This window comes from Danio aesculapii, chromosome 15 (genome assembly GCF_903798145.1).
Source record: "Danio aesculapii chromosome 15, fDanAes4.1, whole genome shotgun sequence".
NCBI classification, from domain to species: domain Eukaryota; kingdom Metazoa; phylum Chordata; class Actinopteri; order Cypriniformes; family Danionidae; genus Danio; species Danio aesculapii.
The window spans coordinates 45,014,427-45,037,540 of NC_079449.1; the positions used below are offsets into that span (position 1 = coordinate 45,014,427).

Genomic DNA, 23,114 nt, shown 5'->3' on the forward strand with positions numbered 1-23,114 from the left:
ACTGCAAGCAATTTTTAAGTGTGCATTTTTTCTGCAGCCTCACTGAGGGTTTAAAGAAAAACTCACTTCATTTCGACTCATTCCTGAAGACAAAACAAAATATTTTACTTGTCTAGAAAATGCTTCGGTAACATTTTAGTTAAGGTCACAATTCACAGCATTAACATCCCATTAACTAACACTACTAGCTTAATGAACATCTAATTAGCTGTTTATTAATAGTAAGGTCTTAGTTAGGTTTGGGTATTGAGTAGTAGGACTAGTGATGCAGAATAAGATCATACTTTATATGTGCTAACAAACAGTTAATATCTTAATAATATCAGGTTATAAGCCAGTAGTTAATAGCATGAACTTTGACCTAAACCAAAGTGTTAACAACGCTTCTTGATTTTAGCATTAGCAGATATTTAGACTCGAAACAACACAAATACTCCAAGTAACACAAGCTATTTTTTGCAGTGCACATTTTTTTCTGGAGCATCATTGAGGGTTTAAAGAAAAACAAACTTAGTTTTGACTCATTATGCATGAAAACAAAATTTTTACTTGTCTACAAAGTGCTTCAGTACACTTTAGTTTAGATCACAATTCACAGTATTAATAACCCACAGTATTAACTAACACCATTAATGAACTACTAATTAGCTGTTTATCAATAGTAAGGTATTAGTTGGGTTTAGGTTTGGGTATTGGGTAGGACTAGTGATCCAGAATAAGATCATACTTTATAACTACTAATGAAGAGTGAATATCTTAACAATAGGCAGGTAGTAAACCAGTAGTAAATACTGTAGCGGGAATTGTGACCTAAACTACCAATGCTTCTTGATTTTGGAATTTGCAGATATTTGGACTAGAAACAAGACAAATACTCCAAGTATTTTTGCAGTGTGCATCTTATTCTAAAGCATCATTGAGCGTTTAAAGAAAAACTCACTTCATTTTGACTCATTATTCCTGAAAACGAAACAATATTTTTTACTCGTGCTCAGGTAAAACTTTAGTTTAGATCACAACTCACGATATTAGCAAATTATTAACTAACACTACTAGCTTAGTGAACTACTAAATAGCTGTGTATTAATAGTTAGTAAGGTATTAGTTGGGTTTAGGTTTGGGTATTGGGTAGGACCAGGGGCGATTTTAAGATGTACATTTTAGGGGGGCTCAGCTCATAATAAGGTAAAAAAATAAGTATGTATATATATATATATATATATATATATATATATATATATATATATATATATATATATATATATATATATAAAGCCTACTATTACATTTATAAGTAGTAATTTATTAGTAATACACTTTAAAAAGATTTTAATATGGGTTGTATACTAGCATTCCACTGTATTGCATAGATAGGCATAACCATTTGAGTTCTGAGTAAAGCCCCGGTCAGATCACACGATTTTTATTGTCGTTTACGAAAGTCACTATGTCAGATCATGCAATTTTTTTTCTTGATAAACTCTTGTGTCACGACGCTCATTTGTCATTTACGAATCCCTGCAACACCCTATAGGTCAAGAAAATCGTGCCTAAATCGTGTGATCTGACCAGGGCTTAAGCCAAATAGGCTCAACCCACCTGTTTACTGTAGTAAAAACCACTTTCTATATTCAAGTGCATTTTTTGTTTTCTTGTATTAAAAAATTAAAACTACCACTTTTCTAATTAAATGACACACATATAAATATATATTTTTAAACTTACAGGCTAATTCACATATTTCACTATCTGAATGATCATAATAAATAAGAAGTATTTTTTAATACTAGACAACACTTGATGTTTCTATCTGTCAGTGACTCAGTGACAGTTAAAACGAATATATATGTGAACGCTGAGAAAACCCGACTGCTCCCCCGTGACATTGGGATACAGGTGATACAATGTTATCTATATCAAAGAACTGCAAATAAGCACATATTATAACAATTTATCAATAAACACACACACCTCGTTCTCTCGCTGTCCAGCTGTGGTTTGCAGATCAAATGGAAAACAAAAGACGGGGAAGAGCCGAATTCTGCCGTCGTTTTCATATCAAATAGGGTATATGTCGAGCTAGTGTTGTTCCCATACTGATAGACTTCCGGTGACCTGTTATTGTGAGTTTTTTTCCATTTTATACGGTTCCTTTTACAGCATCGATGTTGTAATGTAATTAAAATACATTCAGTTAAATAAACTTTGGCATTTATTTAATTTCTCAAGCGAAAAATGAGACAAAAAGCCGTTTAGTCGCATACGCCTGTCAGAATCGGCAGGCTAGCGCAGAGGCTCCATTGAATATACTGGGGTAAAATAAATGCTCATATTATAAAGACATGGCGGGGGAAATGTAATTTAATGCAGTGCTTCGTGTACAATCTGAGACCCACTTTATATCAGATATCACTCAGCCAGTGGAGATCGCTGATCTTTAAAGAAAACAGACCTTAATATTATATATAGGGGAGGGGGCGACGCAGTGGCACAGTAGGTAGTAGGTAGTCCGATTTTTGCATTGGCATACAATTGACCGTAAGCGCTTAACCCAGGTTACTGGCAAATTCAAAGTCCTATTAGCATGCTTCGGCATATACCCTATTTAAAGGGCAATGGGGCGATAATTTAGTGTACAGTTTTTGAGCTAATCGCAAAAGTTTTAGGGGGGCTGTGTAGAAATATAGGGCGGCTACAGCCCCCCTAAAATAGGCCTAGCAACGCCCCTGGGTAAGACTAGTGATGCAGAATAAGATCAACTAATAAACAGTTAATATCTTAATAATATCAGGTTATAAGCCAGTACTTAATGGCATGATTTGTGACCTAAACTAAAGTGTTACCAACGCTTCTTGATTTTAGAATTAGCAGATATTAAGACTAGAAAAAAAACTGCAAGTAACACAAGCTACTTTATTATTATTATTATATTTTGCAGTTAAATTTTTTTTTCTTTTTCTGGAGCATCACTGAGCGTTTAAAGAAAAACTCACTTCATTTCGACTCATTCCTGAAAACAAAATATTTTACTTGTCTAGAAAATGCTTCGCTAACTCTTTAGCTCAGGTCACAATTCACAGTATTATCAACCCATTAAGTAACAGTACTAGCTTAGTGAACTACTAAATAGCTGTTTATTAATAGTTTGTAAGGTCTTAGTAGGGTTTAGGTTTGGGTATTGGCTAGGACTAGTGATGCAGAATAAGATCATACTTTATAAGTGCTAATAAACAGTGAATATTTTAACAATAGGCATGTAGTAAACCAGTAGTGAATAGCATGAATTGTGAACTACAGTATTTCTTGATAGTCAATGGTTCTTGATTTAAGAATTTGCAGATATTTAGACTAGAATTGAGAACAAAACTCAAAGAAAAGCTTTTTTCCCCTACAGTGTAAGACTGAACAGCAGTGTCTGAACACAGACTCCTCCTCCTCTTCACCTGATCTGGGATATAAAGGACACTTGTTTTCTCACAGATCCACTCCATTTGCTCTGAAGCTTGGGTTAAATTGCAGGTGCTCAAATTTCCCCATTTACAGCTCTGGAATTTCTCAGCAAGCCATGTCTTTCGGATTGGAGCTCGTGGGGATCATTCTATGTGTTTTAGGCTGGCTTTTGGCTATCGTTGCCTGTGCTATCCCAATGTGGAGGGTCACCGCCTTCATCGGCTCCAACATAGTGACTGCGCAGATCATCTGGGACGGTTTATGGATGTCCTGCGTGGTTCAGAGCACCGGGCAGATGCAGTGTAAAGTCTACGACTCCATGTTGGCTCTGTCCCAGGACCTCCAGGCGGCTCGAGCGCTGACCGTCATATCCATCCTTCTGACCGTCCTGGCCGTATTAGTGTCCATCGGAGGCGCCAAATGCACAAATTGCATCGAGGAAGAGTCATCCAAAGCAAAAGTCATGATCTTCGGAGGGGTGCTCTTCATTTTGGCTGGTCTCATGCAGCTGATTCCTGTGTCCTGGTCGGCTAATAGTATCATCAGGGACTTTTATAACCCTTTGCTGCCTGATGCTCAGAGGCGAGAGATGGGCGCTGGGTTATACATTGGATGGGCCGCGGCGGCACTTTTAATAATGGGGGGATCATTGCTTTGTTGCTCCTGCCCTCCTCAGGAGAAGAAATACAACCCGTCTAGAATGCCATATCCCGCATCTCGCTCTACAGGTGGGGTAGGGTACGACCGAAGAGACTACGTGTGAAATAATCGATGAAAAACTCTGAATACAGTGCTGCAGTTCTCAACTTATGGGCGTCATTTTTTGTGGGAGATATGAAAATATGCCATGCATTCAACATGTGTGTGATGGTCTAAGAGTTTTGATGTTTCCTCATGTGAGTACAGTCTTAAAAGTGACGTTGTTGAGTAAAAATTGGTACTAAATTGAAATGAAATGCATGTTTTGGTAACACTTAAGAATACGGCTGTAGTTAATGTTAACAATGTCTGTTAATGAACAGTTTCCCGACTCACAAGTGTTTCTTGTTTATTTACGGTTGTGAATTGCATTATGGGATGTTGATCTCTGCTCTGTTGACTTTTTTGATGTTGAGAATTCAACTCTAGTTTAACGAAGTGACTTTTATTGACATTTATTACAAGGTTTTTGCATAATATACAACACCAAACCAGACAATAGATCACTTTAAACTATTAAAAATGTTAATAAATGTCTCAATTTTAAACTTTTCAAGGTTAAAAGTTGTTGGAAAAAGAGATTAAAGTCCCATAATGCAAATCAAAAGCATTAATAAATGGGGAAAAATAAAAATATGAATCACAAAATATGGAAAACCGCTAATTTACAGATATTTTTTACAGTTTAGTTGATGTATTTACTAACATGAAAAGAACCACGTGTTTATTAAGTATTTATTGTTGATGTTATTGATAAATAAATGTCTTTTTAGCTCATGCTAACTCACAGTTTATGTTAGCAAGAACGAAATTGGATTTTAATGATCATTCTTGAGTAAAAAGTAATATGTTACCATTAAAAAAAGATGTTTAAATTGCAAAAATAACATCCTATCACACTTTTTATCTTGAAAAGTAACTAAAATAAGGAGAAAATATGCCGTGTACTTTCCATCGTCTTGTTTAATTATCTTGTTTGATGTTTCCTCATGTGAGTTCAGTCCTAAATTGGATGTTATTAAGTATAAACTGGGACTGAATCGAAATAAAATAAGTGTTTTGGTAACACTTTAGTATATGGCTGCATTAATGTTAACAATGTCCATATTTTGTGACTCACAAGTGTTTCTTGTTTATTTACGGTTGTGAATTGCATTATGAGATGTTGATCTCTGCTCTGTTGACTTTTTTTGATGTTGAGAATTCAACTCTAGTTTAACAAAGTGACTTTTATTGACATTTATTACAAGGTTTTTGTAGCATATTATACAACACCAAACCAGACAATAGATCACTCTCTCATAGATCACCAAACCAGACAATAGATCACTCTCTCATAGATCACCAAACCAGACAATAGATCACTCTAAACTATTAAAAATGTTAATAAAAGTCCCTTTTTTAAACTTTTCAAGGTTAAAAGTTGTTGGAAAAAGAGATTAAAGTCCCATAATGCAAATCAAAAGCATTAATAAATGGGGAAAAATAAAAATATGAATCACAAAATATGGAAAACCGCTAATTTACAGATATTTTTTACAGTTTAGTTGATGTATTTACTAACATGAAATGAACCACGTGTTTATTAAGTATTTATTGTTGACGTTATTGATAAATAAATGTCTTTTTAGCTCTTGCTAACTCACGGTGTATGTTAGCAATTATGATTGTGGATTTTAATAATCAGTGTTGGGTACAAAGTAATATGTTACCATTAAAAACGATGTTTAAATTGCAAAAATAACATCCTATCACACTTCTCATCTTGAAAAGTAACTAAAATAAGCAGAAAATATGCCGTGTATTCTCCATCGTCTTGTTTATTAAGCAGTTTCATGTTCCTGATGTAAGTTCAGTCCTAAATGTGACCTTATTGACAATAAACTAGTATTGAATTTAACTGAAATGCATGTTTTGATCACACTTTACAATAATGTTGCATTAGTTAATGCAGTGTTTCCCAACCCTGTTCCTGGAGGCACACCAACAATACATATTTTGGATGTCTCCCTTTTCTGACCTATTAACTTCAGGTGTTGGAGTCTCTTCTGATGAGTTGATTCAGGTGTGTTTGATTAGGGAGAGGTTGAAAATGTGTACTGTTGGTGTGCCTTCAGGAACAGGGTTGGGAAATACTGAGTTAATGTATTTACTAACATCAACAAACAAGGAACAGTACATTTATTACAGTATTTATTCATCTTTGTTGACGTTAATGAAAAATAAAGTTATTATTAGTTCTTGCTAACTCACAGTTTATGTTAGCAAGAACGAATTTGGATTTTAAGCCTAAAGTTAATCTTTTTAAAAATAAAAAAAATGCACAAACAACGAATCAGACACGTTCACATTATCCTAAAAAGTAACCAACATATTTTAAAAGTAACATTAGATTGTTATGCTACTGTTTTCCCAACACTGTTATTAATAGTAAATGTTGAGCTATGATTAATAAATGATGTACAAAACTGATTAACAGAAAAATGAAACCTTATTGTGAAGTGTGACCCATTTTTAGTTATATATGTTGTTTATTTGTTGTAGTTTTATTTTAATTTACATCTAGACATTTTACATCTATTTGTTCTCATTCCTTTTATCTATCTTTCGTTCTTTTTTAAGGATTAGTTGCACTAAGATTTTATATCTGATTCACATTTTATTATGGCAAAGACAAGTTGATTGTGTGTTCACTGTGGTAATTTAAACTTGTCATTACCCTTTTTTAAACATAAATATTAGGCACAGGAGCTTTTTTATGTAATGTATTTTTTTAATTTAAATTACTATATTTATACAGTATTTTGCTGTAGAAATTACATTTTGATTACCACATTGTTTGCTAATTAAAGAAAAACAGCCTGTGTTCATCAAAACCCTCCGACTTTGTATTTGTATTCTTTGTATTGTATCATTTTAAATGACTGACTAAAAAGCAACACTATAAAGTGAGCTTCTGTGGCCCGGATTTGTGAGAGACGGTTTAGAAATTGGTGGGAGACTTAACGATTAATTGTAAAATGTCAACACAGGCTCATTCTGAGAATGTACCCCTATATACATTTCTGGAGAGCGTCAAATACATCCCAGGAGCTACGTTTTTTAGCAGTTTTTGTTTTCGCGAATCCACCAGAGGCTGTTGTGTATGCTTTTTAAGATCTTAAATTTCTCTCACAAGTGCCATTCGCGCCTGCTGTTCTCACATAAATCCACCAGAGGCCGCTGTCAACTGACTGACTGACTGACTGACCAATCCCCCCACCGACCCACTTCCCTAAACCCAACCGACAGTGTTTTAAAAAGCAATCCAGAAAAAGAAAAACATTCTCACCCTGTTATTAACTTGTTTATTTTATTTATTGGCTTTTGTTTTACCTGCTTTCTAGAACTCCTCTCCGCATCTCAAATCCTCCGACATAGCCATTGGACAAACTAGTAACAGCAGAAAAGCCGTCCATATGGAGGCAAGTGGTCAGCCAACACAGTCTCACGGCAATTCGTAACTTTTTGATGTAGTGGCTAATTCGTACGAATTCGTACGATCTAATTCATACAATTTAGTACGATTTGCTCATCCCCCAATGACGGTTGGGTTTAGGGGTGGGGTTAGGTGCCACGCCTCCTTTATAAAATCGTACAATTTCGTACGACTGAACTCGTACAAATTCGTACGAATTAGCCACTAAACTGACAAAGCGTAAAATACTTACGTTTTCTCGTGAGATCAGGCTGGGTCAGCTGGTAGAGCAAAATGGAACGGCATCATACCGCCCCACAGCGTTTAACAATGAAATGCAACCATACGTATCTCTGGCTACATAGTTCACGACCTCCAGAAACGTATATATGGCTACGTTTTCACAATGAGCCTATGTTGTAAAATGTTGAGGATCTGAAAAATAAATTAAAAAGTTGATTCAGCTTAAAATTTGCTCGCTGCAACTTCCTGCAGAGCTTTTTTTGAGTTGACTCAACTTAAATCGAATCAAAGGCAGTACTGTTCAGCTAGTCTCCTTACAATTTTAAGTTACGTTTTTTTACAGTGTATTGTGCATTGTATTTATACACTAAAATGTTTATGACAAAGTCAAGACAACAAATACTTTTATGATGCTTTAAGTTGTTTTGATAAGTTATTTAGGTTTCAACAACTTCTTTAAAGTTCAACAAAGTTTAACGTAATATGTTTAGTCAGTTTGATTGATGTGAGTTGAGACGACTAAAAAAGTTCAATTGATTCAACTCAAAAATTTAAGGCAGTTTTAGAATTAAGGCAATTAAAGGAATAACATTGACCTTAAAATGGTTTTAAATAATTAAAAACTGCTTTTATTCTAGCCAAAATAAAACAAATAACACTTTCTCCAGAAGAAAAATGTTATAGGAAATGACCCTGAATCTGTTAAACCTCATTTAGGAAATATTTGAAACAGAAAAATAAAAATAAAATAAAAAAAATCACAGGAGGGCGAATAATTTAGACTTTAACTAAGAACTAATATAAACCAATCCTTCAACTCATGATGAATTGTAACTATATAATGTATGCTCTCCTGATAATAGCTTCATTATAGCTCCTTCATAAGAACATTATCATGATTAGCATGTCCACAACCTGAAACTGAAGACGTGGGTCAATGTTACTTCCCGTTTGTAACGAAGCCAAAAATACACCTTGAAATCATCAACAGATCACGTAACAAGAGCAGGTGGCAAATGGTGGCAGGTACGGGACAGGATACCATGTTAAACACTAGTCAGAGGTTACGTTTTTAGCTATAGCATTAGCTTCATTATGGAAAAACACAACAAAATCATATTCAACAAATATAAAAGTACACTTTATTTTAGGTCAAAATTCACGTTATTAGCTAATCATTAACTAGGAATTTTAGCTCAATGATTTATTAATTAGTTGCTTATTAAAAATAAGGTATTAGTTGGGTTTAGGTTTGGGCATTGGGTAGGACCATAGATGTAAAATACGATCAAACTTGATGAGGTCAGAATTCACGTTATTAACAAACCATTAACTAAGACTTTTAGCTCAATAAGCTACTAATTAGCCTTTTATAAATAGTAAGGTATTAGTTGGGTTTAGGTTTGGGCATTGGCTAGGACCAGGGATGTAAAATAAGATACTTTATAAGGTCACAATTCACACTATTAACAAATCATTAACTTAGACTTTTAGCTTAATAAACTACTAATTAGCTGCTTATTAATAGTTAGTAAGGTATTAGTTGGGTTTGGGTATTGGGTAGGATTAGGGATGTAAAATAAGATCATACATTTTAAGTGCTAATAAACAGTTCATATCTTAATAACACGCAGGTGAATTGTGACTCAAACTAAAGTGTTAACTACATTCTTTATGCGAAGCTTGAGGAAGAACCCATTTTTGGCAGCTTTGAAGCAGTGACCAAATGAAATTTTAAACAGGGCCTCGTATGGGTGACGCATGCATCAGCGTATCACTTACCAGGGTATGTCACCTGGTTTCTATAAACACAGGATCAGTATCAGCTCAATTAAAACAAGAATGCAGGCTACATTACCTCCTTTGTAATATCGATAGCATTAATTCTCCAAAATTAAAAATACTAAGATGTCTTACATTAAAATAAATGGAAAATAAAATAAAGTTAACACTTTAGCTTAAGTATCAATTCACACCATTTACTATTGACTTATTACCTGCCTATTATTAAGATATTAACTGTTTATTAGCACTTAAACTGGCTTTTTATACCACAATTTAACTTAGTCCTACCCAATACCCAAACCTAAACCCAACTAATACCTTACTAACTATTAATAAGCAGCTAATTAGTAGTTTATTGAGATATTAGTCTTAGTTGATGGTTTGTTAATAGCTTGAATTGTGATTTAATGTAAAGTGTTATCAAGAGATTAAATAAAATGATGAGTTATAAGTATTGAGTAATAGAGTAGGGCAACTTTAGTTTAAGTAACACAAGTTACTACAGGCTTATTATTAAGATATTAATCTTATATGGTACAGTATACTTATAAAGTATTATATAACCCTAAACCTTATTGTACATGCCTAATCCTACCCAATACCCAAACCTAAACCTTACTAACCATTAATAATTATCTAAACAGCAGGTTATTGAGCTAAAAGTCTTAGCTAATGGTTTGTTAATAGCGGGAATTGATCATTAAAATAGTATTTTGGTCACACTTTAATTTAAGTGGCCTTATTTACTGTGTACATTTTAATGAATCACTTTGATACAATACACTTATTATGCACACATGTACTATATATATATATATATATAATGATCTGTTTGTAATTGCATCTGTATTCAATGTCTGTAATTACATTTATATTTACACTGTTGACCCACTATTAAACCTTTATACCACTGTACGTGTCCTCATTTGCAGCACAAGTGTTGTGCAATACAAAATGACCACAATTATTACTTGTATATTGATGGAAGTACTTAGTAAATGGGGATCGTTATATTAATTGAAATACGCTAATTATTTTTGCGTGTATAATGTGAACTGTGTAGCATGTAGATATCTTTTTGGGGAATTAAGTGTTAAGGTCTGTATGTAACCATGTATTTTTAATTTACTCTCTGGTCTTTCATTTTGCTGCCTTGACTAACAAACTAAAGCCCATGTCGATATTCGAAAAAAAAAAATGTATTAAATTGTTATTATATCAATTCAAATTAGCATTACGAATATATTTAAATGTCATTTACGTTCTGATAGAAACTATTGATATTGGGCACATATGTCTGTCCTGTATCTTTCTCCCCTGGATTTCTTTTTGATTAAATAATTTGCAAATAAAAAAATAACGAAAGCTTCACTGTTTGCCTTTACCGTAATGTTACAGTTATTTACTGCACCCAGTAAAATCCCACATATGTGTTTTTTTCCCCTTAAAACAAGCTAAACAACCTGGTCAAAAAGAAAAACAAGATTGCTTACACCATTGGTGGATTAAATACTACTTTTAAAGAAAGACCAATAGGCTCATTGTGAAAACGTAGTCCTATATGAAGTACATTTCTGGAGATCGTGAATTATGTAGCCAGAGGAACGTATGGCTGCATTTCGTCTTTAAATTGAATGCTACAAGGCGGTATGACCATACCCGTCAACATTGGGATGTGAAAATAAGGAATATGCCCAGACTTTCGCTCCTTTTCAAATCACATGTACTGAATCAATTTGGCTGAATCAAATAAATAGATGCTCAACAGCATCTATTTATCACTATGAAGCGCGTCAGCTGACAGTCACGCACTGCTATATGACTGTTTTGAGGATTGCATATGAAGGACAGAAGGCACAAGGAAAGTGTTTTCATGCCTAAATGAAACAAATGCACAGAACTGATTCACATTTAAGAGCAAAGGGCGGCCCCTGGTGGTTCGGCGGTATGGGTTGCGTACAGGGAGGCTCGGCTCTTTAAGGTTTATTTGCCACCCTTCAGAGAAAGACTGAAAATAAAGGAGAAATACAGGAAAATATATTTACGGGATGATAGCGGGATATAACTGTAAAATACGGGAGAATGTCAATGTCAATGTGATTGTCAATTTTATCTATATTGCACTATTTAATTCAACTAGAGGTTGACCAATGTGCTGCATAGTACAAATCAAAACAGATAAGAAACAAATAAAATTATTGCTAAAACAGACAATTTTCACCTATAAAATGGCAAATCAAAGAGGTAAGTTTTTAACCCAGGAATTACGGGAGGGTTGACGGGTATGGGTATGACGCCGTTTCTTTTCGCGCTACCAGCTGACCACTTACCTCCTTATGGACGGCTTTCCCATTGTTACCACTTCGCTCACCGCATACGTCTGCGGACTTGTAACGTGGAGCGGAGTTGACCACGACGACGAGAATTGAGTCTGGGGAAAAATGGTTCATGAAAGCAGGGAAGACAAAAACAAAAGACAAAAAAAAAATAATAAACAAGTCAATAACAGGGTGAGAATGTGGTAAAATCTAAAAAAAACATGGCGGCCGTGAGGACTTTTCTTTTTCTGGACACTGTCGGTTAGGTTTAGAGAAGTGTGTGGGCGCTGGTCAATCGGTGCTTTTGAAAACACTATCGGTTGGGTTTAGGAAAGGAGGAGGGTGGGTCAGTCGAGCGGTCAGTCAGTCAGTCAGTTGACAGCGGCCTCTGGTGGATTTACGTGAGAACAGCAGGCGCGAATGGCACTTGCGACATAAATTTGAGATCTGAAAAAGCGTACACAGTGGCCTCTGGTGGATTCGGGAAAACAAAAACTGCTAAAAAACGTAGCTCCTGGGAAGTATTTGGCACTCTCTAGAAATGTATATAGGAGTACATAATCAGAATGAGCCTGGGTTGAGAAAAACTCATTTCCGATTTAAGAATTTTTAGATATTTGGACTAGAAACGAGACCTCATCATGCCTACATCAATTACAAACATGATTTGACTACAACTCTTTTTGTAAAGCTGCTAAAACTATTTTTTTCCATACTTATAACTTTAGTTCTCAAATAAAAAGCTCAAAAATCAAACACAGGGGCTTCAGTGTTGGTTTACCATTGTCCTCTGTAACTGATGGTAATCTAGAAGCTCTTCACAGTGATCTCTTTGTCTGAACTCAACTTTTCTCCTGGCGTAACTCAAATCTGTGCCTCTGAAACTGAGCTCACGTGACCGAAACTGGAGAAGGTGAGGAGGAACTGCGGTTTCTGGAGGAAAGATCTGCGCTTTCTCAAAACACTGAAACATTGTGTTTGTGTGAGAGGAGATTTTGGGTCCATATTCAGCTGATTTTGGCAAAATCACAATGTTATGGTTTTTTTTTAATGTTTTAATGTTATTTGCTTGCAGTGTTGGGAAACAGGCACGTAAATAAAAAAAGCAACTTAAATATAAAATCACATATAAAATAAAAGTAATAGCCCTCCTGTCAATTGTTCTTCTTCAAATATTTCCCAAATTATGTTTAACAGAGCAAGGAATTTTTCACAGTATTTCCTGTAATATTTTTTCTTCTTATTTGCTTAATTCCGCTAGAATAAAATGTATTTAAAGCCATTTTAAGGTCAATATTATTAGCCCCCTTAAGCAAAATTTGTTTTGGATTGTCTACAGAACAAACCACTGGTATACAATGACAACTAATTACCCTATAACTTTACCCTAATTTACCTAGTGAAACCTTTAAATGTCACTTTAAAGAATATGGGGTAAAAATATACAGGGGGGTGAATAATTCTGTCTTTAGCTGTAGGTCAAACTAGTGTTGCAGGTTCTAATACATTCACATTATTAGCCAGAGAAATGTCTCCTAGAGTTATAATGTGTTATTGTCACGATCACCATCGATCTAACCACCATAGATCGCTGGACGACAGTCACACGAACTACAATCCTGCCTCATAATGGACTACAGATCCAGTCATGCAACACACACACACCTACCCCAAGCCTCCACTGATTAGACACTCACAGCTGAAGCTGCTCACGGACAGATTCATAGACTATTTAAACAGCACAGACACACACACACACACACTGTGGCTGAGTCTTGTTGAACTGTGAGTGAATATTACAACGCTTTTTTCCTTGCATTGCCGTGTTTTTGACCTTCGCTTTGTTTGTTTACGTTGTCTGCTTCCTGCCTTTTTGACCGTCCGCCTGTTATTTTGACTACGACTCTGGATTGCCCTCATACATCTGTTTGCTCCTGTGTTGACTGTTGCTTGCCTGACCATTCTCTGTATAATAAACCTGCATTTGGATCTGCACTTCCTTGACAGCGTCTCGCTTCACGTTACAGTTATAATACGCCAGTGCAATTCTCAATAAATATTCTGAAGACGGTGCAGTACTAAAAAATGTAATTGTACAAATATGTCACATTGAAAAAAGATTATAAATTGCCAACAAAATGATACAAATACAAAACTTTTTAAAAAAATTGGCATTAATGACAATGTGTGCACACCGTAAGGCAACTCAATGTGGACAATTTACACATCATGCTGCAGTCAGAAGCATTTCCAAGACTAGCAAAAATATAGTTTTGTTCTCAGAAGAGAATATTTCAGAATTAAGAGAGTTTTTACTTAAAACAGGCAAAATAATCTGCCAATGGGGTAAGCAAAACCATTGAATTTCAAAGCATAAACAGTATTTCAGTGTAAGTCTACTGAGACTTAAGCTGTCTTTCCACTGCACACAACAAACAACAAGCGACAGTCCGGAAAATATGCATAGTGTTGTGTTGGATGGATATGGATCTGATTGAAACTGCAGATCTGTTAAAATATAACTTCTGTTTTATATATAAATGTAAAAAAATACACCTAAATTAAAATATTCGATCATTTTCCTTCAGCTTAGACCACGGGTGTCCAAAGTAGGACACACCTTAACCCCAATTAAACACACCTGAACCAGCCAATCAAGCTCTTTCTAGGTATACTAGAAACTTCCAGGGGTGTGTTGAAGAAAGTTGGAGCTAAACTATGCAGGACACCGGCCCTCCAGGACTGACTTTGGACATCCCTGGCTTAGACCCTTATTTACCAGGGGTTGGCACAACGGAATGAACCGCTGTTACATGCCTGGGGGTGTTGCTCTGTTGTTCCCTCCTATTCTATTCCTAACTATTTCAGCATATGTTTTACACAGCGAATGCCCTTTCAGCTGCAACCCAGTACTGGGAAACACCCATACACTCTCACATTCTCACACACTCACTCATACACTACGGCCAGTTTGCTTCATCCAATTCCCCTATAGCGCATGTGTTTGGACTGTGGGGGTAACCGGAGCACCCGGAGGAAACCCACGCCAACACAGGAAGAACATGCAAACTCCACACAGAAATGACAATATATATATATATATAATTTTTTTTTTTTTTTAAGCTGCACGGTGGCTATTGTCAATATATATATGTTGACAATCAAGTTTCAATCAAATGAGCCTTTTTATGCATTTTACTTTGTTGACACGTAATGGAAAGAATGCTGTTCCGGCCACTAGGGGGCGAATTTCCTACCGTCGTGTCTAAATGTTGAGTGCAGTGGAAAGGCAGCAGTACTTTTCTTTTGTATGTGTGTTTGAATGCAGATGAAGTAAATGTTTTTTATATACTATTATTGTGTATATATATATATATATATATATATATATATATATATATATATATATATATATATATATTATATATATCACTTTGAAATCGCATAAAAATCAACAACATCATGACCAGCATGATGTCACCAGCTGTGTTTCCATTCAAAGATGCGGATTAGATTAATACGCAAAACTGGAATATCACATAAAACATTTGCGAAGAAAGCAGTGTTTCCATCCAATGAGAAACAAAAGAGAACAAAATCAGCACTTCCTGATAAAATGGAGCAAATATCAGATAGAGAAATGTGGTTTAGTGAGGTTGGAGAAGAAACTGGTCTTAGTTCTTCTCTTATAAATGAGTCGCATTTCAGAAAACGAAAACAAAAAGCCATGCGGTGACTTCTGGAGGCGTGAGACGCTCTTTGGGAGTGCAGGCAGATGCTCAAGACAGTTCTGGAGGGAATAATAATCATACTGAAGCACTGTGATGACAGACTGATGGGTTTTAGAAAGCCAAATCAACATGTCAGATGTTCTACAATGTGCTGGAAACGCTGCTTTGACCATTAATGCGTCCATCACACACATTTTTATCATCGCTGTTAAAACAAAATCACATGCCATTTTAACGCATATGCAGGAATTTATTCATTACTTGGTCTCCATCTTAGTTTATGCACATATTTTCTTACTGGATAAAAAGTTTTTCATGCAAATTTTTGCGTTTACATAAAGAGTTTTCTCATGAGATATTCCGAAATGCGCATAAAAATAGGTGGAAGGAAACATACTACAACGATTCATTCATCAATTACATTTAGAGTTCGACAACAAGCGTCATTTAAATGAAATTCATCAGGATTCATTACAGTTATCCGTTATTAGAACGGTGTTCGATTGTATTGAATGTTAAGCTGTAATTCCAACGTAAGATGAAAATGTCTATCGTGGCGGAGTCTTTTACGTTAGAGCTGTTCATCAACTCAACAGTGTCTGATAAGGTCTCAGTTTGGCAGGGAACAGCTGGTAAGTAGCAGCAGTTTTATTTGCTGATTTTGAGCCAGTCTCTCCAGGGCGAGTTGTTTTGCACTGAACTGATCTCTGAAAATGTGGATGGCGAAGATGAAGGCCGTCTGGATTTGTGCAGGAAAGAAAGTCGACCGACTGATGTCTTCCGTTGCTGCTGCTCTGTTTGCTGTTGGCTTCTGAGCTGTTGATTGATGATAATTTGCATATCGTCCTGTGGGGATACACATAAATATCATAGATTATCTAAAAAGTATAGCATTTAAAAGAAAAAGTCGGTCATGCTTTAGTTTAATGTATAAGTCACGCTATTAACAAACCATTAAGTTAGACTTTCACCTCCATAAACTACTAATTAGCTGCTTCTTAATAGTAAGGTATTAGTTGGGTTTAGGTTTGGGCACTGGCTAGGACTTGGGAGGTAAAAATAAGATCATACTTTATAAGGTCACGACTCACATTATTAACCAATCAGTAACTAAGACTTTCAGCTCAATGAACTACTAATTAGCTGCTTCTTAATAGTAAGGTATTAGTTGGGTTTAGGTTTGGGCACTGGCTAGGACTAGGGAGGTAAAAATAAGATCATACTTTATAAGGTCACGACTCACATTATTAACCAATCAGTAACTAAGACTTTCAGCTCAATAAACTACTAATTAGCTGCTCATTATTTGAAAGGTATTAATTGGGTTTAGGTTTGGGTATTGGGTAGGACAAGAGATGTAAATAAACATATAAACAGTTCATAAACAGTAAATAAATAAACAGTTGTGCTAATAAACAGTTCATATCTCAATAACAGGCAGGTAATAAGCCAGTAGTAAATGGTGTGAATTGTTACTTAAACTTCTGGCTTAATTTGTGCCGGAACATGACGGATTCGGATCCAGAACCTCTGAAATCTGACAATCTAAACCACCCCCTGCCACTAACTACAGTGTTACTTAAAATAACTTCAGAATGTCGTTGAAAATGATTCAGGTACAGGTAATGACTTTGGTTTTCAGCGAAATATCAAAAATTCTCTTACTTTTGCTAACTACAATACTATGTTAAAGGGATAGTTCACTCAAAAATGAAATGTTTACTCATTATTTACTATTTCTCAAGTGTTTCCAAACCTTTGTGAGTTTCTTTCTTCAGTTAAATACAAAAAAGATATTCTGAAGAAAGCTGAAAACCTGTAACCATTGACCCCCAGTGCAAAAAAAAAAACCATGGAAGTCAATGGTTACAGGTTTCCAACATTCTTCAAAACATCTTCATTTTCTGAGTGAGAAAATGTTGACAGAATTTCATTTTAGGTGAATTATAACTTTAAAATAACAGCATAATATTAAAAGGATTTTAGCTAGAATAGTATTTTACATGACTTTAACAGCCACGATGAAAACAATAATGGATAGTTTAGCTTTTATACTGTTTTATTTTTAACACGCAGATGTTAAAGTTTTATTTGAAGCCAAAGCTTTTTTCTTAAATGTTAGCCTTAGTTAGCATAGTTAGCATTTGGCTTGTTTTCCTTCTTTTTTTATTAACAATGCATAAACAAAAACAGAAAGGCAGTTTCTTTTCGGCTTAGTCCCTTAATAATCTGGGGTCGCAGAATGAGTCAGCGGAATGAACCGCCAACTTATGCAGCATATGTTTTACCAGCGGATGCTCTTTCAGCTGCAACCCATCTGTGGGAAACATCCATACACACTCATTCACACTCATACACTACGGACAATTTAGCCTAGCCAATTCACCTATACCACATGTCTTTGCAGAGGCGCAAAAAGGGGGTATGCAGTATATGCATCGCATAGGGGCGCTTCACATGGGGGGCGCCATTGTGCCAAAACGATTTTCGAAATTATCTTATTGAAATTTTCAAATAACAAAAAGAAATAAATATGTTTTGTTAAAAATGTTTTATTTAGCATTTTATGCGAGTATAATATTGTATTTTATTAAATAAAAAATTATACCATGAGTTGCATACGTTGGCACACACGTTTTAATTCAAAATCATTTAACACAATAACATGCAGTCACACAGCCAAGTTTAAAGTGCTCATGTAGACGTAACTGTTTAGATTTTTTACATTTTTATCAAAATAAACTGTCAAATCATACATACAGTCCAATTTGAACTTGAACCCGCATACCCCTCAGTAAATGTGTAGTTGCGCCCCTGTGTCTTTGGACTCGTGGGGGAAACCTGAGCACCTGGAGGAAACCCACGCGAACGCGGGGAGAACATGCAAACTCCACTACCTACTGCGCCACTGCGTCGCCCAGAAAGACATTAATACTTTTAAAAAATGACACTGACATAACAATCAATTTACATTCACAATCTTTCCATCCTCATTAATAATAATAATACAACATATAAATAAATAAAACAACAAAAATGTACAAATAAAATAACTGATAAAGAAAAATACGTAGCAGGGGAGTTGGAGTTCTCAAAATTTGAAACCAAAATCCTCAAATGATGAATATAAATATCTTGCTTTTTAGATTTTCATCCTTTCTAATGTCTTCAAATGTATCCCAAATTCTCCTTTAAACGCCACTAGTCTTGGGGGAATTTAGAAAAAATGACATTTATGAATATAACATTTATAATAATATCAACAAATGATTTATTATACAAGATATCTTCATATCCTTACGTTTTAAGCCAAACATTAATTTCCCATGAGAAGATAAGTCTTACAGATATTGCATTTGACTTAAATGATGGACAACTGATGAGTCTGACAAGAAAAAAAAGTAATGGAGCTTAAAAATAGCCTGACCAATAAAACAGATGTGAAACAGCATAATAAAATTACATTTTGATAAAAGGAAACTAAAATTTAGAAAGTGAAACTAAAATCTCTGCCAGGAGAAAAACAAAAACACACTGAACATCCCTGATGTTCAACGTCTGGAGAAAAAAAAAACCCTATTAATATTCCAGGAGTAGGTGGGAACGCTGAATAAATAAGACTTAAGTGCCTTAAATCAGCACACTTTTATTATTTAGATTTGTGTGTTTTGTTGTGCTATTAGACAGTGAGAAAATAAAAAAGAAAACTATATTAACTTCTCTGATTTAAAATCTGTGGGCTGCCGAATAGTAAAAAAAACGATGATTTCAACAGATGCCAACAGAATTAAATACAATATACACATCTGGTATCACTTTAATTAAAGTGACATGCTCTTCTATAGTATTTATGCATAATTACATATAACTAACCCTAAACTGAACCCACATTCTAATCCCAAGCATATAGTAAGTACACGTAATTAATTTATTTAAAAGTATGGAAATGTATTTATTTAACTACTCGGTAGTTAAAATAAATACAACACCTTAAAATAAAGTGTAACCGCACATTATTTTATAACATTTTTATATATTCGGTTCAAACTAAAATGCAGCAATGGCATAAAACCTTAAGCAGCTGCACGTTTCTACAGTGAACACCAGAGGGCGATATACAGTTGAAGTCAGAATTATTCAAACTCTTCTGCAATTTTAATACTTCCAGAATGATGTTTAACAGAGCAAGGAATTTTTCACAGTATTTCCTATAATATTTTTTCTTCTTATTTGTTTTATTTTGACCAGTATAAAAGCAATTTGTAAGTTTTAAAAATCATTTCAAAGTCAAAATTATTAGCCCCTTTAAGCAATATTTGTTTTGATAGTCTACAACAAACCACTGTCATACAATGACTTGCCTGATTACCCTAACTTTACCCTAATTATCCTAGTTAAGCCTTTAACCCATTCAGACCTGAATTATTGTAACACGTGGATGACAGACAACGTTAGGATCCAAGTGCAGGTTTATTCAGTAGTCAGGCAAGCAAGGGTCAACACAGGTGCAAACAGATGAATAAAGGCAAATCCAGAATCGTAGTGACTATAACAGGTGAGAGGTTGGAAGGCAGGCAGGGAACATGGACAAACAGACAAACTTGGCAAGTGTCAAAACACGGAGAAACGAGACTAAGGAATGAGACTAAGAATTGTCACTTTACAGGTAAACAAGACTCAGCCAGGAAGTGAGTGTGTGTGCTGCTAAAGTAGTGTGTGTGATTAGTCCAGAAGCAGCATCAGCTGTGGGAGTCCAATCAGTGGAGACTTGGAGCAGGTGTGTGTGGCATGACTGAATTTGTAGTTCATAAGATGTAGTCCATGTGAATGTGTTTACCAGCGACCTCTGGTGGTTAGATCGCTGGTAATCATGACAATTATGTTCCAAATTTCAGAAAAATGCAAAAGTATGTTTTCACAGTTCTTGAGGCTCTCATTAATGAGATCAAATTGTGCATCTTGCAATTCTACAATCGATTTGTAACTTTAATTAGTAAGTTAAATCCCTCTTTTTTACATACAATCTATGAAATATCTGCAAATATGTCAATACATCTGAATAAAACCATGTAAATGTGGCTTACTTCTGTGTTTGGAATGAAGTGCTGCCATGCTGCTTTTTAGTTCAGTGGATTTTTTTTCAAATTACGACATGCAGAGCCTTACTGCCATTTGATTGGATGAAAAATGTCCACTCTCATGGACTGTAGGCTTAAAATTTGGTGAAATGCTCCAGAAGTGAAAAAAAAAACATGGGATGTCATGCTCCTAAACTCTGGAATAGCCTTCCTGATAACGTCCGAGGCTCAGACACACTCTCCCAATTCAAAACTAGATTAAAGACCTATCTGTTCAGTAAAGCATACATTTAGTGCACCACTTAGAGGGCTTCCACGCAGGTTATGCATCTTGCTGATATACACTGTGAACATCAGCTACGCTAATTATTTTCTTTATTCTCCATTTCCACCTGGGGATACTCTTCCCGAGGCCCTCAGACTATGCAGAGTCACTGATTCGATCCAGGACCAGCGACGAGATGAACCCAGGGTTTCCATACCCTGGACCTGGCCGAATCCTGAGCAGCTACTGCGATGGTCATGGAAGAGTGGAGAACATGAGACTGATTCCTGTGACGCTCCAGAGACAGACGAGTCTTCGCTGAGGCCAGCTTCCAGCCTCCGCCACTGAGACTGCAGCTCTGCACAAGACGTTTGGCCAGCGGAGAAATTAAAATGGTCGTGCCCAACTGAGTCTGGTTTCTCTCAAGGTTTTTTTTCTTCACTTCCGCCATTAGTGAAGTTTTTTTTCCCTCTCCGCTGTCGCCACTGGCTTGCATGGTTCGGGATCTGTAGAGCTGCGCATCGTTGGATTTGCTCTTCAGTGTTTGGACTCTCAGTAGTGATTATTAAACCACACTGAACTGAGCTAAACTGAACTGAACTTAAACACTACAAACTGAGCTACACTGTTCCTATTTACTGTGACCTTTTATGTGAAGCTGCTTTGACACAATCTACATTGTATAAGCGCTACACAAATAAAGGTGAATTGAATTGAATATCCATTGTAATGGACGCAGGGTCTGAAGGGGTTAAATGTCACTTTAAGCTGAATACTAGTATCTTGTAAAATATCCAGTCTAATGTTATTTACTGTCGTCTTAGAAAAGATAAAATAAATCAGTTATTAGAGATGAGTTATTAAATAATGTTTAGAAACGTGTTGAAAAACCTTCTCTGCGTTCAACAGAAATTGGGGAAAATATATAAACAGGGTATATATATATATAATTAATAATTCTAATAATTCTGACTTCGACTGTAATACGACCAGCTCAGAATACAAAATCAAATGCAAGTCACTAGTAACCATGTCATTGTAGAGTCGTCTATAAAATCGGCGAAACAGTTTTGTAATTAAACCAAATAACAGATTTGTACCTTCCAGGCCTCGAGTTCCTGTGAGAGCTCAAGTTTCCGCTGAATGGCTTCCAGGAGTTGGTTGTTTAAACACATCATATCTTGTTTAGTCTTCAGCAGCTCTGCTTCCATCGCTGTCTTCCTGCATGACAGAAAAACAGCAGTCTTATTTTATTCCCACCATTAATACAAACTCATTTAAATATACATTCTCTTAGTCTTTACCTAGCTATATATAACTATACAGAAAACTCTGTTTCAAGGGCCAAGGGGAATGTGTAGGAGAAGGGGTAGAGGTAAAAAAATGTAATTGGGATTGGGCCTATATGTTTTGCTCGTCTAGAAAATGCTTCTTGATTTAAGAATTTTAAGATATTTGGATTAGAAATGAGACAAAAACTCCAAGTAAGAAAAGCCTTTTTGCAGTGGACGTACTGTACTGCAGTGAATGTTCAGTATTTACTTTGCAAAGGCATGATCGCGGTCCTTTAAGGCCTGCTGGACCACCTCCTCATCCAGAAGTCTCTCGGTTCGCAGTTTGAGTTTGGTGTTTTCTGCTAAAAGACACTCATTCTGAAAGAGCAGAGAACAACGTGTGGTTAATATTTTCAGCAACTTTGCACATAATGCAACTCAAAATGCAACTCAAGCCTCTCAAAGAACTCAGTTTAGAGCTACCGCTAAATAGTTTACAGCTAAACTCTATTCAAATTTTAAGTCAAGCTAAGATGACTTTATATATAGTGTATCAGGCCTGGACTGGGACAAAAAAAATCAGCCCTGGCATTTTGGGACAGAGCGGTCCACTACATTCAATCAAAATACTTCTGTGCACGCCCTTGAATATGTTTACCAACTCCCATTCTATAAAAGCACAAAAGCCATTTATAGGAAATAATGAGAGTTGACAAATTAAAAACTTCATTTATTTCATTTATTATTATTGTTATAAAATTATAATCCACACTGGAAGTCCATCTTGTGTGTGCCTGTGTGTTTTGAGGGAGCC

At 35.5% G+C, this 23,114-nt stretch overlaps 2 protein-coding genes across 3 annotated transcripts in view; one reads left to right on the forward strand and one right to left on the reverse strand.

Moving 5' to 3' along the window:
* The first annotated feature begins 3,506 nt into the window (after positions 1–3,506).
* Positions 3,507–4,292, forward strand: LOC130241672 (claudin-3-like). The gene has a single exon (XM_056473574.1). It carries the CDS (start codon positions 3,566–3,568, stop codon positions 4,211–4,213), a length of 648 nt encoding a protein of 215 aa, XP_056329549.1. The 5' UTR covers positions 3,507–3,565; the 3' UTR covers positions 4,214–4,292.
* Positions 4,293–16,211: 11,919 nt separating this feature from the next.
* Positions 16,212–23,114, reverse strand: part of si:ch211-235m3.5 (BICD family-like cargo adapter 1) — a 28,097-nt gene continuing 21,194 nt past the window's right edge. For both annotated transcript variants that reach the window (XM_056473742.1, XM_056473741.1), the window contains 3 exons: positions 22,569–22,678; positions 22,127–22,247; positions 16,212–16,529 (listed from right to left, as the gene is read on the reverse strand). In XM_056473742.1, coding sequence (XP_056329717.1) covers positions 16,332–16,529; positions 22,127–22,247; positions 22,569–22,678 — 429 coding nt within the window. In that variant the 3' untranslated portion in view covers positions 16,212–16,331. The remainder of the gene's footprint in view (positions 16,530–22,126; positions 22,248–22,568; positions 22,679–23,114) is intronic.